We start from the raw sequence: 13,842 nt of genomic DNA, 5'->3' as shown, positions 1-13,842 counted from the left end.
TGGCAGTTAAGTTATTCTAAGCTTAATATGGGCTGAATATCTGATGTTACATCAATGCCTGACCAGCTCTGTCTGCGTTCTGTAAGGATTTGATAAGTGTGAATTTTGAAAAAGTGTTCAAAATGTACACCATGTAATCACTGAGTATCAGCAGTGTTTGTCCTGTAACACTGAATTGTTTGTTGCCTGTTCTCTGAGAACAGAGGAGAAAGGAAGCCTTTATTGCCAGGTGAGGGTTTTTCTGTTGGCCATTTTGAATGGAAGGATGCTGGTTTGGAATACTGTTCTTTTTTCATAATTTGTGAGCGCAGAGGGAAGTGGTATTGTCTCCTCACTTTGCAGTATAAATGCCCTTTATCACAGAGATGGGTGTGCTGTATTGCTCAGGAAAGGGGGATGGCAGTCTGAAAACACGAAAGAATGAGTTGAATTTGTGGATAGTGTTCATCTAATATTTCAGAAGATATCTAGTGCAGGTGGTAGGAGAGGTATTGAAGTCTCTTCTCTAGAAACAGCAGCCTGTAATTGTAAGGGTTTGAACATAGCATCCAGTTTTTGGAAAAAGATGATAATTTGGTCATATGTGCTGTGTAGAGTGTTCAAGGTTCTTTTCCTGTGTACTTAAATTATTGGTAAAATCTGAATAGCCACTACTGCTGTTCATTTTTTTATTTTTTTAACCTAATGAAGGGTTGATAATGGTAGAGGCACTCAGGTGACCTTAATCTGAGCCTTTGCTCCTTTGCTTGTGATCTGTAACAATCTTGGTTACATTTGCTTTTTGATCTATCACCAGTTCTAATTTTTGTAGTATAAATGTGTTTCTAGGCTGCACTGTTCTCTGGTATGTACCTTGTCAGTGGTGTATTTTCCTGACTTTTTTTATCCTGTTGCAGAACTTCCACCTTTGTTTTAACACCAGATCTTCCAAGTTAGGTTTGCTGAGACTTGGTGCAGATGAGAACTAACCAAATATTCAGGTACCCACTGCAGCTGTGTGATCTGCTTAAATCCTTCAGCTTATGTTAAGTGTCTCAGTTCTGAAAGGGCAGTATGAAAGCTTCTGGGTCAGAAAACTCCCCCTGCAATAAAAGTCCAGATCCTCCAGTGGATAGGACTGGCAGGTTCCCTTGACCTCAGTTCCTGAGTTTTAAATTGTTGGTGCCCAGAGGTGTCTGCCCTGCTTCTTTTTCAGTGCTTGTTCCCTTCTGCCTCCTCTGCTGTTTGGGAGTCACCATTCTTAGCTGATTATTTTTGCCCAGAACTCTTTTGACCTGTTCCCAGCCATGTTTGCAAGGACTTCCCACTCGCTAGCCCTTGCATTCCCACATCTTTACATGCAACCATCACATATGAGTTCTTCAAGCTTGCTGTAAATCAACCAAACCCCCCTGTCCCAAGAGAATTCCCAGCTAGTGAGAGTTTCCATGTGCTGGGCTGTGTATTGGAGAGCTTTGTGTCCCTCCACCCTGACAGAACAAGAACATGGGTCTGGAAGACAGTGTTTCAGTTCCTCCCTGCTCCTGCATTGGCTTCAAGATTCACTAATAAGGGAGCCCTTGGACTACTGCCAGTGGCTGGAGGAGCCTCCTTAGTGGTTCCAGGGGCTATGGGAGATGGCTAAGATGGTTTAGGGCTTTTTTCCTCCTTGTCCATTGAACCTACCCAGAGATCAAGCCATTGATGATGGGTACATTTAGTTATACCTTCCATCTCTGAAGAGTTACAGGTATATTGTAAAAAGCTTTTTGTGACATTTTAATAACTGTGGTTTTGATTATTCTGGAACGCTTCCACAAAATAAAAAAAAAGATCCTTTCATTCCTGTAGCTGATCTGGTGCTTTTTTTTTTTTAATTATTTTTTTGTAATTGCTGCTAATATACAATAGAAATTGCCTCTTTATGCAAAAGTCTTTTGAAGTGTCAACTCTGCCAGCCTTCTCACCTACCTAGTCCTGATTATACATATAACACTTTGATGTGCCTGTAGGAGTTTAGTGTTCTGTGTACCAATTCTTGTAACATCAGCAAGTTTCTAATTTTTTTCAATTCTATGAAATTCTGTAAAGTCAAGTTGTGCTGGTGTGGGTTCTTTTGTTTGTCTTTAACTACAACATTAGTTGTGATGAAATGGGAAATAACTTTTGTGTTATTCTAGAAGTCATTTTGAGCATAGTTAAGATAGCAGAAAGAACTTGGAGCAAGTTTCCACTTCAGTTCTACCAGTTAAAGGCTCAGGACATGGATGAGGCTTTACACTGATGTCCTCTTCCAAACCTACCTGTGCTCAGATCTGATGACAGTGCTGCTTGGTGATTGCTCCCTGGCCATTTCCAGTTAGTCATCCAGGCTGAGTGTAATAACCCAACCTGTCTGGTGGTGTCTGGCATGAGTTAAGGTGGCCTTGCACAAAAGGCCATCCAGAGGGAATCAAAGGAGCAGTGATTGAATTTCCATCCTCTCATAGGGACCCTTAAACACTACACCTGGATTCAGTAACACGGTTGTTGTCCTCAGTTCCTTTTCTTTAGGCAGTGTGTTAAGCTGGAAGAACAGTTTTATTTTTGGCTAAAGAATAAATACTGGAGCTCAGCTGCTCATTAGTCAGGTTTCCAATATTGCTGCTGGGTATATCTAAGATACTTTCCAATACAGGTGTCACATGCTTGCTAGTTGCTTTTGAAATGCATTTCTCAAGTTAGACATATCTGCTTACCCCAGCCCCCCCTGTGAATGGAGCTGTTTGAGCAAAAGGACTGAAAGCCTTTTGAATTTATCTGCAAGTCTAGCTTCATGTATCAGGCACAATTAGTTTGTCAGTAGCTTTAGCCTATTTCTTATTTTTAACAACTTGAATGATAGGAAATTAATTCAGCTTGCTGCTGAAGAGGGGACTGCAGACTGTGTGAGGGATCAGCTCCATGCATTACTGCTGTTGCTTGTGTTTCTTGGAACTCCAATCTAGAGAGGAAAACATCTGAATTTCATGAGCTGTTTGCCTGTATTTTTAAAATGAATTTTCTAGACTGTTCTTTGAATTCAGATTTAAAGACACTTGAGATCTTTTGTATAAAGCAAAATAATGACATTGGAGTTCTTTCAGAGGAGCTCCTTCCTATCCCCATTTTCCATCTGGTTTTGTTACTACTGATACTTTAATAGCAATTCCCCTTTGCTACTCCCAAACCTGCCTCTCAGGGAAAGAAAGCTGCACTGAGGAGGCAAGGCTGCTAATGATTTTTCCAAATTAAATTGTTGAGGGGACTATTGAGGCTATGGAGGTGTCAGTCATTTCTTTGTGATACAAAGGAATAGAGGGTTATTTGGCAAAACTTTACTGCCTGCATACTTTCTTGTAGACCTTCTAGATTTTCCAGGAGAAAAAGGAAGGTGGTCGTTTATCTTGCATGCAGTGCTGGCTTTAGGATTGATCTTTTGGTTAGCTGACATCTTGTGATTAATTGGTCACTCTTCTGACCAAATGGACATTAAAAGAGGAAAAGAGCAGTTGAGCTGGTGAGCTGTGCAGTGGCAAAGAAGAGTACTTTGCTGTGTGTTGTGAAGTACAAAGCTGATTGGATTTTATGCTTTTTTTGTTTTGTTAATTGCTTGCTTTGTTGAGTGACAGAGTCATTTATACATAAGCTACTAAACTTTCATTTTGTGCACTTTGAATTAGCACACACACAAGTTTTTGTTGTGGTTCTATTTGCCCTTTTCCTAGAAAATGAAGGTCTACAAATGTGTGGTGACTACATGGTGACACATATTCTCAGGAGCTGCACTGTCTTTGGCCAGGCATCCCTTGGTTTTCCTTCACTGAGTTCTAAACCTTCCCTAATGCTGTCAGTGAAATGGAGGTACAGGAGCTAATCAGGCTACCAGAATCAAGCAGGTTGGTTATCTTCTGTTTCAGCCTTGGAAGAGTATTTGGAGGCTGATGTGAGGATGGAAATCCTGGTTTTACTTACTCTGCAATGCAAAATAGTTAAATGTCACTGAGGAGCTTTGAATTTTAGCTTTGCTCCTGCTTACACATTCACATTGAACTCCTTAGTGGATTCTGAAGTTCAGCAGAAATCCTTTTCTCATTAGTGTCATGTGTAATTTGACTGCTCTTGAACCTTTTTCACAGAAGGGTGATCTTGGAGGCCTCATTTATCTAGTTTTGTTGAAAATGTCAGCCAGTGAATGAAAATACTTTTTGCTCCAAAAATGGTGAGCTCATCTTTGAACATGCTCTCTTTTCTCTGGAAGCAAAGGGTGGGGGGAAACTCCTAAACTGAAGGAAACAAGTGCATGCACTCTGCAGAAGACTTGCTGACTGTAATCATGACTTTGCTTGGACTCTTCCAGGCCACGATGTTTGGCCAGCTAAAACCAGTATTCATCCCAATTAGCTGATCATTGTGCCTTTAGTCACATCCTGTGCAACTTGATGACAGGAAATTATAGGTGTGGTTTAAAGTCTTCGATCTCATCAAAATGTCTTTGTGGTAACTACAAATATTTATTTTTTTTCTTGGTTACAATGGATGCTTCTCAACACACACTTCATTAGATAGCACAGTGGGTTGCAGGTGTGAGTTCTGGTCTGCCAAGAATGACACGTTACCATCTGCAACCATGACTTTGGAGCTATGTTGTCTAATTAAAATAATGATTCTATTTCCTTTAAGTTCATGCTAATCTTTTGATAAGTGCTTTATAGCACTGCTTCTCTGCTATGCAGCTGTTTCAGACACGGTGTTGTAAGTCTAAAAAGCCACAGTAATGTTGCTGCTTTTTTTTTTTCCCTGTTTGTTTTTTTTTTTCCCCTCTTATGTGCCCCAGAGTTCTTCTCAGTAGATACTTGATTTGAGCTGTCACAGCTCCTGCTAGAATGTGTGGATCTAAGGAGGTGTAGGACTCACTGAGAAATAACTGGTGTGATTTGGAAACATCGTGGAATTTAGGTAGAGATTATTATATACAGGATTTTTCAGAAATGGACCACTTGAGATTTAGTTCTGTGAAGCATGTCTGAGGATATAGTTTGAAAATGTGGGAAACTGGTTTGTCCTTGGTGTAGAATGAGTTGAGACACAGGGTGGCTGGGTGAGAGCCTCTATGGCTCTCGACTCCAAGCCTTAATCTGTGGCATAGAACAAGGGGAAAGAGGAGATGCTTCTGGCTACTTGCAAGTAAAATTGTGCAAATCTGAAAATCATAGACAGTAGCTTTAATAATCCTACAATTTGAAAAATTTTTATCCCTGACTGTTTATTATTTTACAATGAAATGCAGAGTTCACACTCGGTTGTTGTGTTGTTGTTAAACAATGAAGCTAATAGTTGTATTTTAAGTACAGCATTTTGCATAAAAGATGGGCTTTGTTCTGCTGCCTTTCTTCACAATGCTTTACTGTTTGCCCATCTAGAAGATGTGTAGCAGTCCAGGAATATTTTAATTCTTAAATGCTAGGTTGTATTTTTATGCAGTACTTCTTGCTTTACAATAAAGTGGAAAATTACTGTTTTCTTGTGTGTTTAAAACAGTATTGTCTTTTGGATGTTCTGGGATTTTAGAAGTTGCCTCTCTGCAGCAAAATGGCTGAGTAAGCCAGTGTTTCAGATACCAAGTAGGAACAAATTCCAGTCACTGTGACTAAGCTGAAGTGTATCTGATGTGTGCTTATTGTTAGAACTTGGAGATTGCTCCAAGTAAAATACGTGACTTATCACCTCAGCAATTGTTGTATATGACAGCATTTTACTTCTTATATTCTTCTTGTGCAACTGTGTCTTACAGCTGCCTGTTTTTTTCCTGCATTAGACCTTATTGGTGCTTGGCTGTAAAATTGGCATGTGTCAGTTTCATATATTGAGTTATTTTCAGTCTTAAAACCCAGTGCAAACAGATACAGATTGATGTAGGGCTGAAAAATAATTAAACTGGCTTGGAGATAGTCTTAATTGCAATGTAGTATGCTGTTGACATATTAATCTTTTTAAAATCATAAAATATTGACAGCAAGTTAAACTTTCTGTGGCTTGGGTACTTCTGAGGTTTAAAGGCACACGAGTTTGGGGTTGTCTTAAGAATTGTTAAGAACTGAAAAAAGACTGAGAAAGAAGAGCCCTAATAAATGAAGCAAAATCTGTTTCAGAGTTGTGTAACTGTTTATCCTGGTGAGAGGCAATGAAACCTGGATGTTTCAAAATATTGGTGTCAAAATGCTGCCAAGGTATTGCACTTGTACCCTTCCAGGCAATAGGTCACTGGGGTTTTGAAGTACCAAGAACCATGTGTGGCTTTCTCCCTCGGGTGGTTTGACCAAGGAGTTTTCTGTCACTTGAAGGCTGCTGAATGTCCCTGTCCTGAGGAAGTGCAGGTAGGAGAGCTGCTGGTGGGGAGCTGGATGAAGAAAGAGGATGATGAGAATGGGCACTGTGGAGGATGAATGGAAGGTGATGTGGCTGAGCAAGGAACATCATCCTGGAGCTTGGGAAAGGATTAAGAGAGAGTGGAAGCAGATGAGATTGCTCAGGGCAGTGTGTGGTCCAGTGTGGTGTCAGGGTCACAGGTACTGCAGGAATATTATTGATAGCTGAACTTCTGTGAAACCTGGGTTGTGAAATAGAAACACTACGTGTACTGTTGTCTCACCAGCTTGTGTTTTGGTTGTGTTACGGTTATTAAAAGTTTTTTTTTTTTGCTTTGCCCTTTTATAGGAACATGATGTGGAAACTTGGGGGAATGGTTGATAAGCTACTTGCTGGTGGATTGCTTTCAGGGTGTTGTTTTTCCCCAGTGTCAGCTCTGCTTAAGTTCTTCTGTAGAGACACTGCTTAGGTGCTTCAGTGTATGTCACTGTCACTGTCACTGCTGGGGGACATGGCAAGGGTGTAAATGGGCTGAGCAGTTCACGAGGCAGTACTTGATGAAACTTGTTTCAGAAGGTGGAAAATACTGAAATCCCTGCACCAGCATTCCTCCTCTGTGGGGTTTAAATAGAGATTGCTGTTTTGCAAGTTGACCTGGAACAGTCTTTTTCTATCAGAGGAGCTGTCTGACCTGTCTATGTCTTTGGTCATCTGCATATCTGAGGGATTTAATATTTCAAAAACTGAGGAAGCAACAACTCTGTTGCTGAGAACTGTGTCATTGTTTTAATCTTGGACTGCATAAACACTGCATACTTTGAAAAATAAATGTTGCATTCTTTGTGCAATGATTCCAGTGTGCTAAGAAAATATAGCCCTGGAAAGCATTCTAATTAAGAGTAGATACTGAAGCCCTGTAAGTATTTGTCATGTTCTTTGTCAAAGGGTGAATTAAGAAGGCTAATGCTTCTGAATCTAATAGTGTGTTGGAAGAGGCTAAAGCTGTTAAAACACCTTCAAAACATCCGGTGAGTGTCACTGCATTAAAATGAATGTCAGTCAGGCTATCTTAAAATAAATCTACACTTTTAGACTCTACCACGAGCCAGCAGTGACCTATCTTTAGCACTAGGCACGGCGTGAGTGGAGGCTGTCATATGAGCCTGACTTTCAGTGTAAATATGTCTGCAGAGTGAGTTAACTCAGTTGCTCATGCTCTAACACCTAAAGCTCTCTGCTGTGCAGGGTATTTAACTGTGATTGCATTTTTATTTCTTTCCAGTGCTGAATGAAATGTTGATTAAATTGTGTTGCTGTCACTTCTCTTGCTCTAGAAGTAGTGACAAGCCTGGACAATGTGCACAGACAGTGTGACCTCTTTCAGGGATGTCACTTGCTGTCCAGGCTTCACGAGTAGCAGTGTTCCTTAATATCTTGGCTCATGTCAGTACACAGTATTCAAAATACTGTTTAGATTTTAATTTCAGATATTTTTTTCCTAGCCTTTTAAAATCTTAAGCTCTTCAAATGATGACGAATTTTTTCTAGTGTCTCAAAACACTCCTTTGCTTTTCAGAAAGACTCCCCAAATCAGTATGGTACTTCAGGTGTCAGGTTAGGGTTGGGAAAATTAAAGAAAGTGACCCTAAAATGGAAGTGGTGTTGCTTTTATATCTGTCTCTTACACTAATGTATGTTTAAGAATATTTTGGAGCCAGTCTGGCCTTTGGTGCTGTTTCTTCAAGTCTTGTAGGCATCCTGGGTTATAAAATAGAATATAGTTTGTATGTATTCTCTTGTCATTCTGGTAATGAGAGAAGAAAAAATTGTTTTTTAATAGGAGCATTGGTGCTTGAAAGGCATAGAAATCTTTGTAGATGATAACTTGTAAACTTGTTTCTATTTATATTTCTAATATACTCTTGATTTAGAAAATTATTGTGGCATGTGTCTAGTGACTGTTCAGAGAAGAAACTGTAATGACTGGCAGCATGATTAAGGAGCTCTTGCATTATTTAAAAATTACCTTTTTGGTGCTATACTTAGCTTGTACTCTTCATGAGGTGCCTTTGTCTGCAGCTTTTTTGTACCCAATTTTGTGGGGGGAAAAAAAAATGAGGCCAATGATCTGTTTCTTTCCTTTGGTTTATAAGGACAGCTCAGTGTTACACAAAACTTGTTCAGAAAGCTTGTGCAGGTGATCTGCCAGCTCTGCAGTTGCCCTTATCACTGGGTGTTGGTTCTGTTCTCCCTCCTGCTTCTGTAGGACTTTGCTTTTGCATCCCAAGTTGGATGGATGGATGGTGGCAACCTCTCTTCTGAAGCAAGATAATCTAGGTAGAACTCCTGGGGAGCTTTTGCTGGCTGTGTTTACCTTCCTGAGGGAGTCTCAGTTTTGGCCATGTCTCAATTCAGGCTTTTGGAGAGTTGGAGATAAGACATTGGCATGATTTTAGATCTGATTTTTCCAAATCCTTGTGAACTTCATTGGTTCCAGCAGTGGTGATTGTTTTATGCTTCATGGAACTATTGTTCTAGAAAGTCTGAGGTGTTTTGGTTAAGACTGGTTATTAATATGAAAATGCCTGTCTTGGGGAGAGAAAAAAACCCACAAAAATAAAATTCTGCTGCTAATACAGGGTTGCATAAGGCAAAACATTTTTTTTAAATAAAGACATTTTAATCCCAAGTACTTCACACAAGGAAGGGACAAGAGCTGAGGAAAAGGGCAGGTGGGAGCTCGAAGTGGTAGAGCTTAGTTGCAATATAATGACCTGTTCATAGACCACCTCACAACTTGTGTGTTTTTTGTTTTATAGGCTAAAGAAATTCTGACAAAAGAATCCAACGTACAAGAAGTGCGATGTCCAGTCACGGTCTGTGGAGATGTCCACGGGCAATTTCACGACCTCATGGAACTTTTCAGAATTGGAGGCAAATCACCAGACACAAACTATTTGTTTATGGGGGACTATGTTGACAGAGGCTATTATTCAGTGGAAACAGTCACATTGCTTGTAGCTCTTAAGGTAACTTTTCTTCTCTGCTCTACAGTTCTATATATATATATAATGGACATCATAATTATCCTGACTGCACTAATCATCTGTAATAATTGTATTGAGCTGGCTCTATAGATACAACACTGAATTGTTGCTATCTTAGCTTTCTAAGGTACTTAAAAAAAAAACCCCAAAACTAAATTTCAGATGAGAGCCAGGTTAACCTTTTCTAAAGTGAGTGCTTTATTTATTTTATTTTTTACTTGCCCAATTAGCAATCATTAAGAACTTGCTCAGAGATGAGCTAAATGCACAGGTGAAGTCAAGTCCACTAAGAACAGTTGGTAACTTTTGGTATTAATCTCAAAAGTATGTGTCAGCTGAACATTTGAATGAATCATCTTCTTTTGTCAAAGGCTATAATTGACTATAAGCCTTGAAAATAGTTTGGTTTTGATTGCTTTATTGACACGTGATGGTGAAGAGTGCAAATTCAATTTTTTTGGGGGGGAAGATGTCCATGTTCTGATGATTCTAAAGTAATCTGTTGTGTTTAGGTCCGTTACCGTGAACGCATCACAATTCTTCGAGGGAACCATGAAAGCAGGCAAATCACACAAGTATATGGTTTCTATGATGAATGTTTAAGAAAATATGGAAATGCAAATGTTTGGAAATACTTTACAGACCTTTTTGATTACCTGCCTCTAACTGCCTTGGTGGATGGCCAGGTATGTTGAAATTTGAAAAAAAATTAAATATTACTAGTTATAAAGGGAGCTATTAACACTGCGTTCTGTCAGCTCTCAGCTTTAAAGGAATCATTTTTCTCCTAATAATTATTCTAAATAATTACCTGGGTATAATTAATATAAATTAACAAGGGATACTTCATTGATCTTAACTCTTCCAGATCTTCTGTCTACATGGTGGCCTCTCCCCATCAATAGATACACTGGATCACATCAGAGCACTTGATCGCTTGCAGGAAGTTCCCCACGAGGTACTGAAAAAATACTTCTCTAAACTCATGGTTTGATTCATGATTCAGCATAGATCGGGTAGCTGAATACACAGGCTGAGAATGAAATTCAGAAGAACTTCAATATGAAAGTCTTGTCTTTCTTTACTAGGCTCTTGGACTCATTTTGGGTTAAATAAAACATGGGGAGGAGGATGTTTTTGTCTAAAGTATGAAATATTTTAGTGTGCCTAGAATCTCCACAAGTATCACCCCTTAAAGAGCTGGGAGGTGAGAACTATTTCTGTGAAAGTTCTTCATGCATATTAACTTGATAGTATTTCCAGTGTTAGCAGCAGTAGCTGTTGTAATTGCTTGTGGGGTTTATTTAGGTCTTGTTGTGCAGGATGTGTGAGTGGAGGTGTTTTTACACTTCATTTCTGAAATGCCTTCACAAATCTCTTGCAGGGTCCAATGTGTGACTTGCTATGGTCAGATCCAGATGATCGTGGTGGCTGGGGAATTTCTCCTCGAGGTGCAGGTTATACATTTGGACAGGATATTTCAGAAACCTTTAACCATGCTAATGGCCTTACGTTGGTTTCAAGAGCTCATCAGTTGGTAATGGAGGTAAGCAGGACATGGTTGGTGTGTTAATTGTGTATCCCCTGTCAGAGGTGTGTGGATGGTGGTGTGGAGTCTTCCAGAAACTATTCTGGCACTATTCATGCACCACTAAAGGACTTTCTCAGTTCTACAGTGGAGTAACCTTTATTTTGGCTTTTTTTTTCCTGAAAATTTATAATAACAGGCTGTAAATACTTCTGTAGTAGGCATGTTACTGCATTTCTGCACAGACTAAAAATTTTTAAAATATAAATGCTGAGTCTCTTGATAAGAAAATTCACAGAAATGTGGATGCCTTGAACAAATGAAGATGTATTTGTCCTTTTTTACTCTGGATGTGTGTTTTTGTTCTTAGTCTTTAGGTAGCCATGATAGTTAAGATTTTTAAATGTATGTCTGGATTCTGAATCACAGCTGAAGATTCACAATAGATTGTGTACTGCAGAATTGCTGGATTTTTTTTATTTTTAAATTTTTATAATGTTAATACAGTGGAGAATTCCTGCTGGTGTGGGTTTTTTTTAATCTGTTTAGCTCATGCTTACTAATAAGAAGCAACATAGGCCAAAATTCCTTTTTACCCTTTTTCTCTCTGGCTATCAGATAAAGACACAGCCTTCATCTTAATTAAAAAGCCACCAAAGTTTTTTGCATGTTAAAAATTCAGTCTAGTAGTGAGGTGGTTATGTGGAATACAACAAATTAACTTGGCTGTCATAACCTTTTTTTCTTTCCAGGGGTACAACTGGTGCCATGATCGGAATGTAGTAACAATTTTCAGTGCTCCAAATTACTGTTACCGTTGTGGCAACCAGGCTGCAATTATGGAACTTGATGATACTCTAAAATACTCCTTGTAAGTATGTTTAAAAATGAGTTTTACATCACCCAGGATTTTTAGGCAGTTGCTGTAGCAAAATACCACTTAGTTGTTGTCTTAAGGTAGGGCTTTTCCTTAGATGTTTTTAGGAGTTGAAACAAATGTGAAATTGTTGGGTTAGTGGCATCTAAAGTCTTGGAGGCAAATATCTGGAAGAATTGTTGACATCTTGTCTGTCAGATTAAAGTGAGACTCCTCAGTTTTGTTTTCCATAACTGGAGTTTAATGAAATACTGTAGAGGTCAGTCTAGGGCAAGAGACTTTTGGAATCTTCAGATTCTTAGATTTTTAGGACGTTAGCTTTTAAGTTTATAATGAACAACATCAACTTTGCTAGTAATGAGGCAAAAGCATTGTATAAATTATTCCCTTTTACTGGAGAATTCAACTTTCTAAATGTGTACTAGTGTTTGACCAATTTCTGGGTCTTAAAGCTGAGATTTACTTCAGTCCTCAGTAGTAATCATAAAGAGGAGTCGGAAACATGGAGATTAAAAATGCATACAATAGGAGGAGTGGAAGAAGTTGAATTCTGGAAGATTTGAATTGATTGCAAATACAAAAGACGTACATGCTACTGTGTTTCATGTCTAAAACATACCTGAATGTACAGCAAGCTCTTGCATTTTCATTAATTCCTGTGCTCTGTGGTTGCATAGAATCATAGAATCCTAGAATGGGCTGGGTTGGAAGGGACCTCAGAGCTCATCAAGTCCAACCCTTGCTCCACTCCCCCCGTGGTTCCCAGCCCATGGCACTGAGTGCCACATCCAGGCTCTTCTGAAATATCTCCAGGGATGGAGAATCCACCCCTTCCCTGGGCAGCCCATTCCAATGGCTGAGCACCCTCTCCAGAAAGAAATTCTTTCTAATGTCCAACCTAAACCTCCCCTGGCACAACTTGAGACCTCTTGTGCCCTCTTGTCTTGCTGAGAGTTGCCTGGGAGCAGAGCCCAACCCCCCCCTGGCTCCAACCTCCTTTCAGGGAGTTGGAGAGAGTGATGAGGTCTCCCCTGAGCCTCCTCTTCTCCAGCCTCAACACCCCCAGCTCCCTCAGCCCTTCCTCACAGGACTTGTGCTGGATCCCTTCACAGCCTCCTTGCTCTTCTCTGGACCTGCTCCAGCACCTCAGTCTCCTTCCTGAGCTGAGGGGCCCAGAACTGGACACAGGACTCGAGGTGTGGGCTCACCAGAGCTGAGCACAGGGGCAAATTTTGACTGATTCCTGTGCTTTTCAGTTTGCAGTTTGATCCAGCACCACGCAGAGGTGAGCCGCATGTTACTCGTCGCACCCCAGACTACTTCCTGTAAAGAGATTTTAGCCCTGTACAGTATTGCCATGAACCAGACGTTGACCTGAAGAAAACGGGAAGAGCAGCAACAGTAACTCCAAAGTGTCAGAAAATATTTAACATTCAAACTTGTTTTCACATGGACCAAAAGACGTGCCATATTCAAATACAAAGCCTCTTGTCGTCAACAACTGTGACCACTTTAGAATGAACCAGTTCATTGCATGCTGAAGCAACATTGTTGGTCAAGAAACCAGTTTCTGGCATAGCGCTATTTGTAGTTACTTTTGCTTTCTCTGAGAGACTGCAAATAATAAGATGTAGACATTAACACCTCGTGAATACATTTAACTTTCCATTTAGCTATAGCTTTATTCAGCATGACTGTAGATAAGGGTAGCAGCAAACAATCATTGAAGCTTAAAGAACATTTTTAAAATAAGTACCAAGGCCTCATATTTGTTCTGAAACTGTTTGTTTTATTTTCAGGGAATACTGTTTAATTTAATTGTATTGATTTTTTTTTTTTTTTTTTTTTTTTTCGTCCGCACTCAGTTCCCTCTTCCACTCTTTGCCCTTCCATATTGTCCCTTGTAATTGTCCAAGGATAGTGAATTACTTTGAACAGAACTGTTTTTTTCTGTAAAACAATGTTACTGCAGAACAGAGCTGCAGTGTTTTTCATAATAAACTTGTGAACTAAGTATGGAAAAA

General features: G+C 39.6%; 1 protein-coding gene across 2 annotated transcripts in view; it reads left to right on the top strand.

Moving 5' to 3' along the window:
- PPP2CA (protein phosphatase 2 catalytic subunit alpha) overlaps positions 1-13,842 on the top strand; it is a 17,211-nt gene extending 3,369 nt beyond the window's left edge. Inside the window, exons 2-7 of one of the 2 annotated variants that reach the window (XR_011728914.1) lie at positions 9,186-9,395; positions 9,926-10,099; positions 10,282-10,371; positions 10,798-10,959; positions 11,694-12,483; positions 13,042-13,842. Coding sequence is in view for 1 of the 2 variants with exons in the window: in XM_071759067.1 (XP_071615168.1) it covers positions 9,186-9,395; positions 9,926-10,099; positions 10,282-10,371; positions 10,798-10,959; positions 11,694-11,812; positions 13,075-13,147 (828 nt within the window). In the remaining variant the exon portion in view is untranslated. The remainder of the gene's footprint in view (positions 1-9,185; positions 9,396-9,925; positions 10,100-10,281; positions 10,372-10,797; positions 10,960-11,693; positions 12,484-13,041) is intronic. The other variant, XM_071759067.1, reaches the window with a different exon arrangement.

This window comes from Heliangelus exortis, chromosome 15 (genome assembly GCF_036169615.1).
Source record: "Heliangelus exortis chromosome 15, bHelExo1.hap1, whole genome shotgun sequence".
Classification (NCBI taxonomy): Eukaryota; Metazoa; Chordata; class Aves; order Apodiformes; family Trochilidae; genus Heliangelus; species Heliangelus exortis.
The sequence above is the reverse complement of the archived record's forward strand: the minus strand, read 5'-3'. Positions and strand labels throughout refer to the sequence as shown.